Source organism: Oenanthe melanoleuca, chromosome 28 (genome assembly GCF_029582105.1).
Source record: "Oenanthe melanoleuca isolate GR-GAL-2019-014 chromosome 28, OMel1.0, whole genome shotgun sequence".
NCBI classification, from domain to species: Eukaryota; Metazoa; Chordata; class Aves; order Passeriformes; family Muscicapidae; genus Oenanthe; species Oenanthe melanoleuca.
Genome location: NC_079361.1, coordinates 2,097,948 through 2,116,708, shown reverse-complemented (window position 1 = coordinate 2,116,708; position 18,761 = coordinate 2,097,948). Strand labels below are relative to the sequence as shown.

General features: G+C 60.3%; 1 protein-coding gene across 1 annotated transcript in view; it reads right to left on the bottom strand.

The window, feature by feature from the left end:
* Positions 1-561: 561 nt before the first annotated feature.
* ADAMTS10 (ADAM metallopeptidase with thrombospondin type 1 motif 10) overlaps positions 562-18,761 on the bottom strand; it is a 73,507-nt gene continuing 55,307 nt past the window's right edge. Inside the window, exons 15-25 of the mRNA XM_056512660.1 lie at positions 16,836-16,938; positions 11,845-11,978; positions 10,615-10,738; positions 10,155-10,235; positions 8,578-8,741; positions 7,873-7,999; positions 6,799-6,928; positions 6,258-6,462; positions 5,213-5,389; positions 3,914-4,070; positions 562-2,856 (exon numbers count right to left, since the gene is read on the bottom strand). Coding sequence (XP_056368635.1) covers positions 2,747-2,856; positions 3,914-4,070; positions 5,213-5,389; positions 6,258-6,462; positions 6,799-6,928; positions 7,873-7,999; positions 8,578-8,741; positions 10,155-10,235; positions 10,615-10,738; positions 11,845-11,978; positions 16,836-16,938 — 1,512 coding nt within the window. The 3' untranslated portion in view covers positions 562-2,746. The remainder of the gene's footprint in view (positions 2,857-3,913; positions 4,071-5,212; positions 5,390-6,257; positions 6,463-6,798; positions 6,929-7,872; positions 8,000-8,577; positions 8,742-10,154; positions 10,236-10,614; positions 10,739-11,844; positions 11,979-16,835; positions 16,939-18,761) is intronic.

The window sequence follows — 18,761 nt, the reverse complement described above, 5'->3', positions numbered from 1 at the left end:
AATATCCCATCCAGCCCTGCCCTCTGCCAGTGGCAGCCATTCCCTGGGTCCTGTCCCTCCATCCCTTGTCCCCAGTCCCTCTCCAGCTCTCCTGGAGCCCCTTCAGGCCCTGCCAGGGGCTCTGAGCTCTCCCTGGATCCTTCTCTTCTCCAGGTGAGCACCCCCAGCTGTCCCAGGCTGTCCCCAGAGCAGAGGGGCTCCAGCCCTTGCAGCATCTCCGTGGTTCCTCTGCACTGGCTCCAGCAGCTCCACGTCCTCCTGCTGCTGTTCCCAGGGCTGGGGCAGCTCTGCAGGTGGGGTCTCACCTGAGTGGGGCAGAATCCCCCCCTCCCCTGCTGCCCAGCCCAGCATCACCAACATGGGGGTGTCTGTGCCATGGGGGGAAATTGTTCCTCCATGTCCCAGAGGAGCTCAGGGTGAATCCCCACCTCTCCAACCTGCTCTGCTCCCCAGGCAAAACCCTCCCCTGCTTCCAAACCCCTCCATTTGTGGGGGGTGGTGGTGCTGTGGGTGCCCAGAACCAGCCCTGGGCTGGAGGAACACAGGTGGGAGCAGAAGCTGTGCCCGGGATCGTAGCTACTCCTTTATTATAATTCATGCCTTACGTCGCTCCTCCCCAGAGTTAGTATGTTAAACATTGGTCAGTAGATATATATTGATATAAAAATGGTGAAAACACCCCCTCCCCTCACCCAAAAAACACATCAGAATGGAGCATGGCACCAGGAAGGAAGAGAAACGAGGTTTGCTGAGCACCAGAGAAGCTGCGATCGGCCGAGGAGCAGGTGACACAAAAATGCAGCTGGGGCAGGAACACGGGGGGATTTGCCCTGGGGGAAGGGGCTGTCCCCTCCCTGCACCACAGGGAACAAAACACACCTTTGGCTGTGATGTGGAAAGGCCTGACAATAATCATAACAATGACAATCACAATGCTAACAAATGCTTTGGAGAGTTGAAGTCAGGTCTCCCCCACAGGCTGCCCGTGCAGAATTTGGCCCAGGTTTGGCCACGAGGTGACCTGGAGGAATTTCAAGCCTGTTCTTTCCCCATCACTGGAGGCAGGGGAGTGGGTGGCACTGGGACTGGCACCTCCAGGCCACAGCCACACCTGGCCAGGCTGCCTTTGGAGGCAAAGCACCTTTCGGAGGAAAAGCACCTTTGGAAGTCAAGCACCTTTGGAACTGGGGGCACTGCAGAGGCTGAGGAGATCCTGGGCAGGGCCAGGCCCTGGGGACACTGACAGGACCCTTCATGCCCTGAGGACACTGACAGGACTGTTCATGTCCTGGGGACAGTGTTACAGCACCCCTCAAGCCATGGGGATACTGTGACAGAACTTTTCATGCCCTGGGGACACTGACAGGACCCTTCAGGCCCTGGGGAACACTGACAGGACCCCTTATGCCCTGGGGACACTGTGACAGGACCCTTCATACCCTGGGGACACTGACAGGACTGTTCATGCCCTGGGGACACTGACAGAACCCTCTGTGTCCTGCACCCTCCTCTGCTTTGCTCCCTGAGCCTGGCACAGCCTCGATGCCCATGAAGGTGCCCCGAGCTCTCCCCTGCCCCCACCTCAGCTCGTGCTTCAAGGGATAAAAACTGGTCCTGAAAGTGATGAGGGTGTTAAGGACAAATAGGGGAACACCCCAGTCCAGATTGGGGTTTGGAGAACCCCCTCTCCCAGTTGAACTGGTGTCACCCTCTGCTTGGGGGGTGACCTGCTCCCTGTCCCCTGCTGCCAGTCCCGAGGTGACAGGGTGCAAACCAAGGGGACAAAACCCCTGCCCAGCCCTGCTCCCCACAGCAGCTCCTCTGCATCCATCACCCAGCAGGACGAGCCATGCTGGCCACATGAGGCAACTGAACCCTCCTGCCTGTGTGCCCTGGGATCCCCTTGAGCCCCGGGGTGCTCCAGCCCTGGGGGGATCCCTGGGGACACTCAGGGCCTGTGCTGATCCCTGGGGACACTCAGGGTCTGTGGGGATCCCTGGGGACACTCAGGGCCTGTGCTGATCCCTGGGGACACTCAGGGCCTGTGCTGATCCCTGGGGACACTCAGACCCTGTGCTGATCCCTGGGGACACTCAGGGCCTGTGGGGATCCCTGGGGACACTCAGGGCCTGTGGGGATCCCTGGGGACACTCAGACCCTGCGGGGATCCCTGGGGACACTCCAGCCCTGTGCTGATCCCTGGGGACACTCAGGGCCTGTGCTGATCCCTGGGGACACTCAGACCCCTGCTGACCCCTGGGGACACTCAGACCCCTGCTGATCCCTGGGACACTCAGGGCCTGTGAGGATCCCTGGGGACACTCAGACCCTGTGGGGATCCCTGGGGACACTCAGACCCCTGCTGACCCCTGGGGACACTCAGACCCCTGCTGACCCCTGGGGACACGCAGCAGGACGGGGCAGGAGTGGAGCTGCTCCCCCAGCGGTGCCTGCAGGACCTGGCTCCGCTCCTAATAAATAACAACATCAGCATTTCAAGTAAAGTCCCTGCTCTGCCCAGCTCCCCCCTCGCCCAGCGCTCACCCAGCTGGGGCTGCAGTGGTTTAACTGGGAACCTGCCATTGTGAAGCTGGGGGCCCAGGGGGGGCTGTGGGGATGGCTTGGGGTGACGCTGGAGTTTGTGGGAGCCAGGGGAGATTCCCAGGGTGGGCAGGGAGGGCAGGGCTGGGGCAGCCTCTGGCAGAGCTTTGGCCTTCCAGTTGTGGCACGGGGGTCCCGCTGTGTCCTAGTGCCCCTGGCAGGTTTTACAGCACATCTGTCGGAAGTAGGTCCGGCTGCAGAACTTGAACTTGAGGACGAGCGGGCAGTAGGCCACCTTGTTCACATCCTTGCACTCTGCAGGGACACAGAGAGAGGGCCAGGGTCACAGCCAGGCTCAGCACATCCTGGGGGCTTTGCCAGGAAGATGAAAGAGGCAGCCCTGATGAAGGACCTCACTAATGAAAACCGCCCTTTGCCAAGGTGCAGATCCTGCATTTCTAAGCTGTGGTTCTTTCATCTCTTGGGGTCATGGCACACCAGGCTGGCCTGGGACCAGAGGGGACCAGAGCCCCAGAATGGCCACACTTTGAACAGAGTGGTTTGGGTTGGAAGGGACCTCAAATCCCACCCAGTGCCACCCCTGCCCTGGCAGGGACACCTCCCACTGTCCCAGGCTGCTCCAGCCCCAATGTCCAGCCTGGCCTGGGACACTGCCAGGGATCCAGGGGCAGCCACAGCTGCTCTGGGCACCCTGTGCCAGGGCTCCCCACCCTCCCAGGAACAATTCCTGCCCAATATCCCATCCAGCCCTGCCCTCTGCCAGTGGCAGCCATTCCCTGGGTCCTGTCCCTCCATCCCTTGTCCCCAGTCCCTCTCCAGCTCTCCTGGAGCCCCTTCAGGCCCTGCCAGGGGCTCTGAGCTCTCCCTGGATCCTTCTCTTCTCCAGGTGAGCACCCCCAGCTGTCCCAGGCTGTCCCCAGAGCAGAGGGGCTCCAGCCCTTGCAGCATCTCCGTGGTTCCTCTGCACTGGCTCCAGCAGCTCCACGTCCTCCTGCTGCTGTTCCCAGGGCTGGGGCAGCTCTGCAGGTGGGGTCTCACCTGAGTGGGGCAGAATCCCCCCCTCCCCTGCTGCCCAGCCCAGCATCACCAACATGGGGGTGTCTGTGCCATGGGGGGAAATTGTTCCTCCATGTCCCAGAGGAGCTCAGGGTGAATCCCCACCTCTCCAACCTGCTCTGCTCCCCAGGCAAAACCCTCCCACCATCCCAGGCTGCTCCAACCCCAAATCCAACCTGCTCTTGGACACTTCCAGGGATAGAGTCTCCCCACCCTGGAGCCCAGCTGGTGCTGTGCTGGCTCCAGTGTCCCTGTCCCCAGTGGCACAGGTGTCCCCTCCCCAGAGACCCCTCACCTTCAGGGTTGTCCGTGGGCCCTGACTCGCACTTGGTCTCACACTGCTGCATCCCAGGGGGCTGCAGGGCCTCCACACACTCCAGGGAGGGCTGCCCCGTGTGAGCCAGGCACTGCACAGACCTCCTCTGCTGCCCCAGGCCACACTGGGCAGAGCACTGTGGGGACAGCAAGGGGGGATTTGTCTTTGCAAACGAGCTCTGGGTCTGCTGCTAGATAAAACCAGCACTCAGAGACAAAACAAATAATGGGATGGATTCCACTGATTCATGAATGGAAAAAGGTATTTGCAGGGAGGAGGGGCAGGGTCACCCCACTGGGCTCTGGGGGTTCATCATCCCAGCTGTGCAGCAACTGCCCCACCCATCCATGGGGACCCTCCAATGACTCCTCTGGGGTCCTGCTGAGCCTGGGACACCCCCAGGGTGAGCTCTGCCCCTAGGTCAACACCACAAACGGGCCAAAAAGGGGACAAGAACATTGCCACTGGGTTCTGCTGCCTCCTGGAGAGCTGTGTGTGTTGGGTTGGTGTGACCAGAAATGTGGATTCTGTCCCCATCTGGGTGGGACAGTGCCCCTGATCTCCTGGCACACATTATGTGCTCATGGGCCATCTTTAAACCAGCTGGGCAATCATCTTTATCTTTCCCCAGCCCATCCTCCCTCCAGGAGATATCTCCTGTTCATGGCCACTGAGTCCCAGGGCATGACTGATAAAATTCCATCATCCCACTGGGAGATGCTCCAGCCAGGGGAGGAGCCAAGCCTTTCCTGCCCAGATAAAAACTGAGATTTGGGACAGCAAGTTTCCATCTTTGCACTGGATTCCAGAGGAAAACCAGAGCTTTCCACATCATCCCTGGAGCTTCAGAGGAAACTGCACCTTCTCCAGGAGCACTGCTCCAGCTGAACCACATCTGCCCCTGCAGGAGGATGCAGCCACCATTGAATGGGACTGTGCCAACACCCTGACTGACTGACGGGTGTCAGCTTTGATTCTGACTCTGGCAGGGCTGGGATTGTTCTGTGGAATACTGCATTTCTATTTTAATTTTCCTAGTAAAGAACTGTTATTCCTAATTCCCCTATCTTTGCCTGAAAACCCTGTAATTTCAAAATTATAATAATAATTTGGAGGGAGGGGGTTTACATTCTCCATTTCAATGAGAAGCTCCTGCCTTTATTGGCAGACACCAGGACACTGTGGTGGCCACGCAGGGCTCTGCTGCCCGGTGAAATCCCCGTGCCCAGCAGGACTGGCAGGTGTGGGGAGGCTCCCCGTGGGGAGGGCTGTCCCTACCTCTCCCCACTCGCCGGTGACCCAGCGGGGCGGGGGGCAGCGCCGCAGGTTGCACCTCATGCTGGTGGGGGGCTTGGCAGCCTCGTGGCACTGCGCCGTGGGCAGGGTGACGCTGTGGTCGCCGCTCTTGCACAGCACGATGCGGTGGCGGAAGCCGGGCCCGCAGCTGGGGGTGCACTGCAGGGACAGGGGACACGCTCAGGGTGGCTGCAAAGTGGGGGACAGAGACCCCCCCGTGCTGCTCCCAGCTCTGCCGGCTCCCACACTGTGCTCTCCATGGGCAGCACTGCTCAGCACTGCCCTCAGGGAGCTGAGGGATGATGTCAATCCCAGAATCAGAATATCCTGAGCTGGATCCCTCAGGGATGATCAGTGATCCCCTGTCCCTGCCCAGCTCCCCAAAATCCCACCCTGAGCATCCCTGAGAGCGCTGTCCAAACTGCAGGCTGGGTACAGGATATGCAGAGGAACTTTCATTTCCACTGCTCAGGGACGCTCTGAGGGGGTGGGAAGTTGGGGCAGGGGCTCCCAGTGCCCATCCCCAGCTGGAGCTGGAGCCTGGCTGGGAGCAGCTGTGGGGCACAGAGCCCTTGTTCCTGAACTGCAGACACTGGGGAAGATGGAGTTAAAATAATCCACAGAATCTCAGAATATCCTGAGTGGGAAGAGACCCTCAGGGATGATCAGTGCAGCCCCTGGCCCTGCCCAGCCCCCAAACCCCATCCTGAGCATCCCTGAGAGCGCTGTCCAAACTCAGCCTTGGGGCCGGGACCATTCCCTGGGGAGCCTGGGCAGTGCCCAGCACCCTCGGGGGGAAGAACCTTTCCCTGAGCTCCATGCCAGCCCTGACACAGCTCCAGCCCTTGCTGGGCTCCTGGCCCTGTCCCAGAGCAGAGCTCAGCCCCTGCCCCTCTGCCTTCCCTCGGCAGGAGCTGCAGCCCCCGAGGAGTCTCCCCTCAGTCTCCTCTGCTCCAGCTGAACGAGCCAAGTGCCCTCAGCTGCTCCTCAGCCCTTCCCCAGCTCCCTGTCCCTCCTTGGCACTCACCTCTGACCAGTCCAGGGCCACCCACTCTGGAGGACAGGTTTGGTTGTTGCAGGGCTCCAGCATCTTTGGCCGTGGCTGGCTGCAGGAGGCGTCATCCAGGGTTTTCTCCTCGCTGGCAGAGATCTTCCTCTTGCAGAAGACGCTGCGGGTCCGGACGCCCTCGTTGCAGCTCCGGCTGCACTCGGACCAGTTCCCAATGGCCCAGCTGGAGATGGGGCAAAGCAGAGCTTGGAGGGGCACACTGGGCTGGGCTTGTCCCCACACTCCTGCACACAGCCCTGATCTTACTGCAGCCACAGCCTCCCAGGCAGCTCTGGCTGAACCACAGAGCTCCTGCACATCTGCCCCTCCATTCAGGAGGAGCCAGGAGGGGCTGGGACAATTCCTGAGGGACTCACTGAATATCTGGGACACAGAGGAGAAACCCTCCATCCCATTCCCCAGCAGAGCTGCTCCAGCCAGGCAGTGCCTCCTGCTGTGACTTGGGCAATTTCAGTCTGCCCCAGCCAGTTTCCCCTGGCTCCCTGCCCCAGGTACTCACCCCGGGGGACAGGGCTCGGTGTTGCAGCTCCTCTGCCTCTCAGGCACCTTGGTGTCAGCACTGCAGAAATGGTTGGGCACGGTGGAGCCATCAGAGAGCTTCCTGCACACCACAGACTGGATCTGGCTGCCTGCCCAGGGAAAGGAGGGAAGGGGGAAAGGGAGGAGGAGGAGGCTGAGGGTGCCAGCCCCACAGCTCTGCTCCCGTGATGTGACACAGGAACCCCTTGTCCCTGCACATGGAGCCTGAATTTATTCCTCCATTCAGAACCAAGGGCTTCTCTGACAGCTCCAGGTAAAACGGATGGTGTGGAGTGATGGTGTCAGTGCCTGGATGTGGCACTCTGGGTGACAAGGGGGGATCAGTCACAGGTTGGACTCAATGGCCCTGGAAGGTTTTTCCAGCCTTGATGATTCTGGGATTACAGAGCTCAGCAGCCAGGGCAGGACACACCAGAGGATGGAGGATCACAGCATTCCAGGGACCTCACGCTCAAACGAACCTGTTCTAACCCTGGTCTTTCTGAGCAGCACTTGGGCAATAACAGGAACAAGGAGGGAAACACTTGATCAAGGTCTGGCAGGAAGACAAGCTTTAAACAGGGACCATTATTGGGCCATTCTCTTCTGAATACCAGCTCAGCCCCTCCCAGCCAGGCTCTCCAAAGTCCTGAGACATGGCCCAAACCTGTGAGCCAATCCACATGGGAACCAGTGGATTCAGGGAAGCACCAGGTGCGTTTCAGTTCACAGATCTGAGGCCACAGGGGCTGCTGTGATCTGACCTGTCCTTAACTATCCCTGGCAGTGTCCTAGGCCAGGCTGGACATTGGGGCTGGAGCAGCCTGAGACAGTGGGAGGTGTCCCTGTCCGTGGAAAAATTTAATCTTTAAGATCCTCCCACCCAGCTGAAGGTGGCACCCAGGTTCTTTGCCCTGGCACTGCCTGACACAACTCTCACTTGGCTGAGCGTGGGCTGGAGCCACGTGGAGACCCCAGAGCTCCTCAGAGCCCCAGACACAGCACAGGGGGGGGTCCCACATGTCCCCCCAAGCAGCCCAGCACGGCAGCTCACCCCCTGCACACAGCACAGAGCACTTGGTCCACGGGGTGTAGTGCCAGGAGTACAGGCTGGAGCCGTCCCTGCCCACGGGGGCGTTGAACTTGTAGCGGATCCCCTGCAGCTCCGTCCGCACCAGCACCTGCGGGAAAGGCAACCCCAGGACATCAGTGCCACCCTGGGGGCACCCAGGGGGCACCTCCCAGCCCCTTCAACACCCAGGGCAGCTGGAACCTCCCCTGCCCCCTTGCCAGCCCCTCCCAGACCTGCCAGGGCAGCCACCGGTGGTGACACTGAACAAACTCCCAGGCACTTAAGGGTGGAATCATCCCAAAACCTGGCAGTTTAGGGCAGGAGGCCTGGGAATTGGGGAGGGAGGCCTGAGAGTGCCCAAAGGACTAAGCCTCCTAAGGCAGGGACTGAGGGCTGCTGTCCCACCTGGGGTGGCTCTTTCAAAGGCTGGATGTGGCACTCAGTGCCATGGTCTGGCTGACAAGCAGTGTCAGGTCACAGGCTGGACTCGATGGTCTCAAAGGGCTTTTCCAAGCTAATTAATTCTGTGCCTGATTGTGTGAATTTAGCCCAATTTACCCCTGGTCTCTGTGTCCCTTTACTCCTGAGAGCCACTCCAGGGGCTGATCAGCTCCAGTCCCAGGTAGCCATGGCCAGGTCCCTCTAGCCCAGCTAGGACCACGCCAGGAGGGGTCTGAGGTTACCAACCATGACAAAGAGGGTGACATTGGTGGGTCCCAAAGCCTCCAGTGACTCGGGCTCCTCAGGGGACCTCCTGTAGTGGAAGGTGGTGCCGGCGATGTCGAAGCGCCGGGGGGGATCGATGGAGAGCTTCCCATTGATGAAATATTCACCACTCTCCCCTCGCAGCGCTGCCGGGACAGGGAGGGAGCTCAGCACGAAGGCTGGAGCCAGCTCCAGCCAGGTGCTGGGCTCAGAGCACGGCCAGCACAGAGAGTAAATGGTGTAAATGGAGTAAAACAGCCTTGTCCCCTGCAGGGCACAAATGGGGGCTGGCTCAGGGTCACACAGAGTCACAGCAGGGTGGGACAATGTACCCACGGTGGGGTCTCAGCCTGCCCAGCACCCCCTGTGAGCTCGGCTGGGCTGGGGACGAGCTGTGGCCACGGAGCCAGGCTCAAACGCAGCTGTGCCAGCTGGGTCGGGGCTGCTGGAGCTCCCGGGGCTGCTGGAGCCCGGAGCTGGGCTGTGCTTGCCCGCCAGAGTCGCTAGAGGGGGATCGGAGCGCTCGCTCCTCCCCGCTGTCCCTGCGCTCGGCACACGGAGGAGCCTTCCCTTCCCCTTCCCTTCCCTTCCCTTCCCTTCCCTTCCCTTCCCTTCCCTTCCCTTCCCTTCCCTTCCCTTCCCTTCCCTTCCCTTCCCTTCCCTTCCCTTCCCTTCCCTTCCCTTCCCTTCCCTTCCCTTCCCTTCCCTTCCCTTCCCTTCCCTTCCCTTCCCTTCCCTTCCCTTCCCTTCCCTTCCCTTCCCTTCCCTTCCCTTCCCTTCCCTTCCCTTCCCTTCCCTTCCCTTCCCTTCCCTTCCCTTCCCTTCCCTTCCCTTCCCTTCCCTTCCCTTCCCTTCCCTTCCCTTCCCTTCCCTTCCCTTCCCTTCCCTTCCCTTCCCTTCCCTTCCCTTCCCTTCCCTTCCCTTCCCTTCCCTTCCCTTCCCTTCCCTTCCCTTCCCTTCCCTTCCCTTCCCTTCCCTTCCCTTCCCTTCCCTTCCCTTCCCTTCCCTTCCCTTCCCCTTCCCCTTCCCCTTCCCCTTCCCCTTCCCTTCCCGAAACTTCCCTTCCCTGAAACTTCCCTTCCCTTCCCTGAAACTTCCCTTCCCTGAAACTTCCCTGAAACTTCCCTTCCCTGAAACTTCCCTTCCCTGAAACTTCCCTTCCCTGAACTTCCCTGAAACTTCCCTTCCCTGAAACTTCCCCTTCCCTGAAACTTCCCTTCCCTTCATCACTCAGAGGACAGGGAGGAAAAAGGGGAAAGAAAATCCTCGTTGTGAAAGCACAGCTGAGCAAAGCTGGAAAACCAAGCCCAAGGAAAATGTGAGTGTTTTGAATCCCCAGGATGGCAGAGGGGGATGCCAGGGAGCCACAGGCAGTGCCAGAACTGCAGGACGTGGGGTTTGCTTGGGGTTTGATGCTGACACAGGACAGGGACACAGGGTTCAGCCTGGCACCCCCCACCCCATTCCCAGCTGCAGTGGGAAGTTCTCCTTGCCAGACCCTTCCCAGCCCCTGTGAGTCCCAGGGCCTGGCAGGATCTCAGCCCCCCAGCCCCTCTCACCCAGGTAGTTGATGGAGAGGTTCAGCTCCCGGATGTCGATGTGCACAGAGCCCTTGGGGATCTGGATCACCTCCTCATAACCTGTGGGAAAAGCTGAGTGGCATTTTCAGCCTCCAGCCCCAGAGCCAGAGCTGCCCTGGGCTGGGTGGGAGTGTGAACCAACCCCTTACCCCAGGGAAATGATGGAAAAAGCATTTTGGGCACCACAGTGGAGTGGGTTTGCACTGTGGGCTCTCGTGATGGGACTGGCTGTGCTGGGAACGTGCTGTGAGCTGGGATCCACCCTGGCTGGGCCTGTGGAGCTGGGGGGAGCTGGAGCTCTGTGTCAGAGATTTGGGATTGGCTCCCTCCTAGCCTGGTCCTACCCTTGGGGTGTTGCTCTGGGATATGTCCCTGCTGTCCCCAGGGCCAGGCGAGGTCGAGGAGAGATTTGGGGGTGGCCAGGCTGTTTGTTCCTCACCTCCCTCGGGCAGGGACTGGTTGAAGACGCCCTCGATGGTCTCACAGGAGCTGCCATCTCCCCCACACACCCGGCACTTGTCCTCCTTGGAGTCGGAGCCCAGCACCCGGTCACAGCCCACGTGCTGTGGGGAGGAGCAGCAGGAGTGAGAAGGAGCAGCAGGAGTGAGAAGGAGCAGCAGGAGTGAGAAGGAGCAGCAGGAATGAGGAGCAGCAGGAGTGAGAAGGAGCAGGAGGAAGTAGTAGGAGCAGCAAGAGTGAGAAGGAGCAGCAGGATTGAACCAGCCTGGAGGGGCCCTTCCCTCCCCACACCTGCCCTGCAGCTCCCAGGTCCCCTCACTGCCCCTCTGGTGCAATCCCCCTTTGTTCCACAGCCCCATGGAGACAAAAAGATCCCAGAGATACAGGAAGATACACTGTCTGTCTGTCTGTCTGTCTGCCTGCTGGGGGATGTTGGTCACTCCCACAGTGCTTTCTTATAATGAACTTTTACATCTCCCCCAGATCCCGTTGCAGGGGAAGCTCAAAGAGCCTGGGGCTGCACAGGCTGGGAGTGCAGAGATCATCCCTGAGGCAGGGAATGCCTCTGAGTGGGTGGGCACAAGCCCAGGGTGGGAATGTTCCTGTTCCCACTGGGTGTCCAGGGGGAGAAATCATGGAATTACAGGATGGTTTGGGTTGGAAGGGACCTTAAATCCCACCCAGTGCCACGCCTGCCCTGGCAGGGACACCTCCCACTGTCCCAGGCTGCTCCAGCCCCAATGTCCAGCCTGGCCTGGGACACTGCCAGGGATCCAGGGGCAGCCACAGCTGCTCTGGGCACCCTGTGCCAGGGCTCCCCACCCTCCCAGGGAACAATTCCTGCCCAATATCCCATCCAGCCCTGCCCTCTGCCAGTGGCAGCCATTCCCTGGGTCCTGTCCCTCCATCCCTTGTCCCCAGTCCCTCTCCAGCTCTCCTGGAGCCCCTTCAGGCCCTGCCAGGGGCTCTGAGCTCTCCCTGGAGCCTTCTTCAGGTGAGTACCCCCAGATCTCTTAACCCTGCACCAATCTCATGTCTATATGAGCAGTTTGGGGGCAGCACTCGCCTGCCTGGGGCCTCTCCTTGTCCCTCTGCTCAGGGTTCTGTCCTTGTATCCCCACCCAGGGTTTTGTCCTTGTTCCCCTGCCCAGGGGTCTCTCCCTGTCCCCCTGGCCTGGCTGTGTCCCTGCCCCACCCGGGGCTGTCCCACCTTGCACTCCCCGTTGACACAGATGTCATTGGAGTCCTGCCTGCACGGGGTCCCGTCCACCACGGCCGCCGCTCGCTCCGTGTAGAAGTTGAAGCCCTCGGCCAGGCAGTTGAGGGAACAGGCCTTGACACCCCCTGGGGACGGAGCACAGCTTCAAACAGGGCAGAGCAGAGGTCTGGGAAACCAGCAGGATGCCCCTGGAGCTGGACTCACACCCCTGGGGGACACTGGGGGGACACTGTCCCTCCTGCACAGCCTGGGGACGTGGGCTGGATGTGACAGGGGAGAAAACAAAGGGATCTGTTCTCATCTGGGTCACTCCTGGCACTTTACAAACTGTAAAACCCTTCTGTCCACTTTACCCACAGGGAAACTGAGGCAGCAGCTCCTGGGCTGCCTTCCCAAGGTGTTTTCAGCTGCCAGAGCAGAATAACCAAGTTAGGGAGAGAAACCATTTCTTTCTGTCCAGCAAAGGTGGTGACAGCAGTGTGAGGATGAAGGGGAAGGATCTTCCAGTTACAGCTGAAATTTCTGCATTTCCTGCATTTCCAGCAACCTTTGCCAAAGCAGCACCCCAGGAACAGCAGCTGGATAAAGAGCCTGGGAGCAGGATGTGGCTCCAGCAGAGCATTCCCTGGCTCCTGCCACTGGATTTTAGCAAATCCTGGTGTGGCTTGTGCTGTTTGCTGCCTTTACTGAGCACCCCAGGAGACCCAGCAGGAGCCTGGCAGAGGTGCTGAGCTGTGGCAGTTCCCTCCTGGAGGCACCAGCCCCAGTGCCAGAGCTGGGAGCACCTTGGATGGGAGGAATGGGAGTGTGCAGGACTTGAAACTCAGCACATCAAAGGGGCAGAGGGAGGGGAGGGGGCCCAGCTGTGCCTGGGAGCAGCTGGGGGAAGAGAGAGCAAAGCTGGGAGAGGGAGGAACAGGAGGAGACATGAGAGGGGAATTCAGCAGCTTGGAGGCATTTTCTGGAGCAGGATGCCTGGGCAGGCCCCTGGAGAAGCTCTGGGAAGCAGCTGCTGAGCAGGGGGAGCCCTTGGGGTCCAGGCAGGGAGCTGGGACTCAGGTGCTGTGGTCACACTGCTCCATGTGGGATGATGCCTTAGGATTCCAGCTTTTAAATCTTTCATCTGTTTGTAATCCTGCAATTATTTAGTATAACTCTAACTCCATAGACAGTGTGAGCTGCTGTTCTCCCATTTTGGGCAGACACAACAATTCCTCTCCAGGCTGGGAATCAAGGACACCTCATTGCCTCAGGCCCTGAGAGATGGAAACAAAAGTGAGTTGGGGGAGCAAACTTAGGGAAAATACCTTCATCACCTGAAGCTGCAAATGGAAGATTAACCCCCAATATGCAAATGGATCAAACGTATAAAAGTGTGAAAACCTGTGACCCATTGTCCATTTTGGGTGCAGCCCTCAGGGGCTTTGTCTGCCCCAAATGTACCTGAAAGCCCTGCAATAAATAAAACTGCTTTTTATTCTCTTAATTTTGCCCAGCCTCTGTTTTTAGGTGGCCTGATAAGGTATCAGGGATGAATCTCTGCTGGCTCTCTTCTGCTCATTTGGGGGATTCTGGTCACAGGGGGATTCCTGCCCTTGAAACCCATGGAAGAGGAACAGGGAGAGGGAGAGTGAAGGAGGGGGAGAGGGGTGACCGTGCATTGGTGCCCATGCCCTGGCTGCCACTGCTCCACGAGCTGCCTGGGCCACCTGAGCTCTGGACCAGTCCCCACACCCACCCTGGGGACAATTTCCAGGCAGGATTTGCCCTTGGCAGCCAGGTCACCATCCCAGAGGAAGGAGGCTGGAATCACTGCCCAGCTTCTGGAGAGTCCTTGCCCTGGGCAGCACCTTGTCCTTGTTCAGGTGGCTCCAGTGACAGCTGTGTCCCCGTGACAGCAGCACTGGGCACAGCAAGGGCAAGTCTGGAGCACAGCAACACCCTCTGGAGCAGCCTTGGAATTCCTGGAGATGGGAGGAGAGCGACTCCCACAGCATGAGTGGGACCTCTGAGCTGGCCCAGGGAATGCTGCTAAATACAATTATGGAATCCCAGAATATCCTGAGCTGGATCCCTCAGGGATGATCAGTGATCCCCTGTCCCTGCCCAGCCCCCCAAATCCCACCCTGAGCATCCCTGAGAGCGCTGTCCAAACTGCAGGCTGGGTACAGGATGTGCAGAGGAACTTTCATTTCCACTGCTCAGGGACGCTCTGAGGGGGTGGGAAGTTGGGGCAGGGGCTCCCAGTGCCCATCCCCAGCTGGAGCTGGAGCCTGGCTGGGAGCAGCTGTGGGGCACAGAGCCCTTGTTCCTGAACTGCAGACACTGGGGAAGATGGAGTTAAAATAATCCACAGAATCTCAGAATATCCTGAGTGGGAAGAGACCCTCAGGGATGATCAGTGCAGCCCCTGACCCTGCCCAGCCCCCCAAAATCCCACCCTGAGCATCCCTGAGAGTGCTGTCCAAACTCAGCCTCGGGGACCATTCCCTGGGGAGCCTGGGCAGTGCCCAGCACCCTCGGGGGGAAGAACCTTTCCCTGAGCTCCATGCCAGCCCTGACACAGCTCCAGCCCTTGCTGGGCTCCTGGCCCTGTCCCAGAGGGGTGACAGCCCAGCCAGGCACCGTCCTGCAGCTTCTGGTCCCCTCCCTTCACTTGGGCTCTGCCGTGGTTCCTCCTTTGCACATTTAACAGAGCTGTTAAAATAGAATATTTTCAGCAGGCTGCTGCATCCGAGGATGTTTTGTTCCCCCTGCCTGCCCTCTCCCATGGAGGAATTACGCCTTATTACAATTTCTGACGAGCAATCTCCTGTTTTCCGCAGGCTCCTGCTCCTCCCATCGCTCCCCCCGAGCTCCCGCATTGGCCAAGAGCAAAATGAAGAACGCAGCGAACAAAGCAAAGCAAACAAACAATTAAAGGCGCATTCCACGCGGTACCTGCTGAGCTCAGCGCTCCTCTCCGGGCTCAGCATCCCAACCCCGGCTCTGGAAATCAGCGCCGGGAGAAGAGCCCCGCACACAGCCCGACCTCGGGGACCCCTGCCCAGCTTCTCCCCTTCCCAAATTCCTCGTGGGCCCCTCCTCCGAGCTCGGCAGGGTGGGGTGCTCCATGCCCGGGATATTTCCCAGAGAATTGTGGAGTGAGGCACCCCCGAACCCACCCACCTTTTGGGAGCCCAAAAGGGGATGAACCCACAGGGGCAGGGTGGTGAGAGGGTCCCAAAGTGCCCAAAACCCACCTGAGGACAGATTCCCTGCCAGTGCCCAGATGGGGCTGCCAGCAAAGGGGGGTCCTGGGGGGGCTGCTGGAGGGAGGGAGGGACTGACACCCCCACACCTGAGATCTCTGGAAGGGTCAGGAGATGGGACCAGCCCTCAGTGCCACCCCAAAGCCTGGTGGCACAGGGGGGACACAGGGCCTGAGAAGGGCAGGACAGGAGGGAGCCCTTCCCTGGGGTGGGGTCTGTGACAGGGGGAAGGTGCAAGGGATGTCCCCACCCCCCCAGGATGTGCCTCTGCCACCCAAATGTCACCAAGGATCACAAACCCCCCCCAGCATGTGAGGATGAGGGTCCTTGTGCTGCTGAAATTATTGGGTGGGACCTCAAATCCCACCCAGTGCCAGCCCTGCCCTGGCAGGGACACCTCCCACTGTCCCAGGCTGCTCCAGCCCCAATGTCCAGCCTGGCCTGGGACACTGCCAGGGATCCAGGGGCAGCCACAGCTGCTCTGGGCACCCTGTGCCAGGGCTCCCCACCCTCCCAGGAACAATTCCTGCCCAATATCCCATCCAGCCCTGCCCTCTGCCAGTGGCAGCCATTCCCTGGGTCCTGTCCCTCCAGGCTTTGCTAAAATTCTCTGTCTTTCCAACCCCCTTGAGGTACTGGACACAAACCAGGTCTCCCCAGATCTGAGAGCCCAGACTTGTGCAAAGATGTTTCTTAACTTTCCCTGCTCCATTGTCCCTCCCTGGGCCACCTCAGGTGACAACAGCGACACCCTTTGACACCAAATAAACAAAATAAAAGTTCTCCTTGTGACCACTGCCCACAGCCAGCGTGGGGAGAGGAGAGGAACTCCCAGAACCTTCAAACCATGGCACTGTCAGCACTCCCAGCCTCCCTCCAGGGGAGAGAATTCATCACTTATTTTATGGCAGAGGAAGCTGAAGCAGAGAGAGAGAGAGGAAGGGGCTCTTTATGAGAGCCAAAAATCCATATCAGGGTCAGGTGACACCTCAAGGATGTTCAGCTGGCCAGCCAAGCCCTGGGCTGTGCCTGGGGAGGAGAGAGGTCTGAGCCAGGGCAGCTCCAGCCTGCAGCTGCCTTCCACCTTGGCATCCACTGGGGTCTTGGGGTGACTTTACAGCCTCACAGTTTTATTACATTTTCATTGATCCATGCCCTGCAGCCTCAGCACAGCTGCTCCAGCTGCAGGAGCCCCGCTGGGAGCTGGGCTTGTTTACACAGCTGGGAAGGATTTCCCCAGTCCAGTTCATTAACTCCACAAAGGAGACGAGCTGTTCCTCCTCATTATTAAGAGATTTCTGCCTCAGAGCCTCCTCCTGCCCCTCTCCTGCTCACCAGACCCTTTGTGCAGGACCCAGGGCTGACCTCAGGAGGAGGGAAGTGCTGCTCTTTGAAGGATCCCATCCCTTCTCCTGCTCAGGAAGCTTTCCCTGCCTGCTCTGTCTCATCCCTTCTGCAGCTGAGGAACCAGCCTGGAGGAAAAACAGCTCCAGAGCTGCTGGGACTGGCTGTGGCACAGGGGTGGTGACCCAGGATGGGGCACAGCAGTTCCTGCAGGGATGATTGTCACTGTCACTGTCACCTGCACAGCCCAGCAGCACTCAGAGGGCAACCTGTGGGACCAGAGCTGTGGAAATCCTGACCAAATGTCCCCAGACCCCTCGGACCACGAGAGCCATCCCTGCAGAGCGTGGGGGAGAGCACAGCTGAGCATCCCCTGCCCAGACTCACCTCCCCTGTAGGTTTTCCAGGTGTAGTACTTCCCTCGGAAGGGCACGTTGTCGAACTCGGCGCACTGCAGCTCTCGGAAATCCTGCGAGCCCGGCGGGCAGTCCTGCGGCCACAGAGCCCGTCAGCGGGGCGGGCGGGGCTGGGCTGGGCTGGGCTGGGCTGGGCTGGGCTGGGCTGGGCTGGGCTGGGCTGGGCGGGGCTGGGCTGGGCTGGGCTGGGCTGGGCTGGGCTGGGCTGGGCTGGGCTGCCGGGGGCAGGGGCTGCTCCGGCACTGCCACCAGCCCCACCGGGACAGGGACACTGGCAGTGGGCACTGCCACCAGCCCCACTGCTCCAGGCACTGCCACCAGCCCCTCAAGGACAGGGACACTGGCAGTGGGCACTGCCACCAGCCCCACCGCTCCAGGCACTGCCACCAGCCCCTTGGGGACAGGGACACTGGCAATGGGCACTGCCACCAGCCCCTCAAGGACAGGGACAATGGCAGTGGGCACTGCCACCAACCCCACTACTCCAGGCACTGCCACCAGCCCCTCAAGGACAGGGACAATGGCAATGTGACACTGCCACCAGCCCCCTGGGGACAGGGACACTGGCAATGGGCACTGCCACCAGCCCCACCGGGACAGGGACACTGGCAGTGGGCACTGCCAGCAGCCCTCTGGGGACAGGGACACTGATAGTGGGGCACTGCCAGCAGCCCTCTGGGGACAGGGACAATGGCAATGTGACACTGCCAGCAGCCCCACTGGGGACAGGGACACCGGCAATGGGCACTGCCACCAGCCCCACCACTCCAGGCACTGCCACCAGCCCCCTGGGGACAGGGACACTGGCAATGGGCACTGCCACCAGCCCCTTGGGGACACGGACATCAGCCCTGACACTTACAGGGGGGCAGGACAGCCCCTCCTGCAAAGCTGGACACGATTTGATGACCAAGAGCAGAGGAGGGGCCCCGGGAGCTCTGATGGGATGTGACCCTCGGGAACAGCCCCTCCAAACCAGGTGCAAAGCCCAGGGAAGCAGCAGGACCCATCTGTTCCCTCTCCAGCAGCCCGTGGGGGTTAAAGCTAATTAAAGCTACAATTCCCCAGCTGCCAGGATTCACTGAGCATCCCCTCAGCACAGATTTTTCTGTGAGTATTTGGGTTTAACCCCCAGCTGCGGGAGCAGGGTCTGATCCCAGCCCCTCTCACCTGAGCAGCCGTGCAGGTGCAGCCTGCGAGCTGCAATCCTCCATCTCCCCTCCTTTCCCTCCTTGTCCTCGGGCCCCTCCGGATCCCCGCAGCTCCGTGCAGCCCACCCGCCCCAGGAACAGCTCCCAAACCTGCCTGGTCCTGCCCGGAATTCCCCATAGCGGGATCGCTGCCGGCGCACCCCGCCCTGCCTCCTCCTCCTCCTCCTCCTCCTCCTCCTCCTCCTCCTCCCACGGCTGCACAGAGCGCCCTGATGCTGAGTGGAGAGGGCTGATCCCACCCGGAAAGGGCTGATCCCAACGGGACAGGGCTGATCCCACCTGGAAAGGGCTGATCCCACCTGGAAAGGGCTGATCCCACCCGGAAAGGGCTGATCCCACCCGGAGAGGGCTGATCCCAACGGGACAGGGCTGATCCCACCTGGACAGGGCTGATCCCACCCGGAAAGGGCTGATCCCAACGGGACAGGGCTGATCCCAACCGGGACAGGGCTGATCCCACCCGGACAGGGCTGATCCCACCCGGACAGGGCTGATCCCAACCGGGACAGGGCTGATCCCACCCGGACAGGGCTGATCCCACCCGGACAGGGCTGATCCCACCTGGAAAGGGCTGATCCCAACCGGGACAGGGCTGATCCTAACTGGGACAGGGCTGATCCCACCTGGAAAGGGCTGATCCCAACAGGGACAGGGCTGATCCCAACAGGGACAGGGCTGATCCCAAC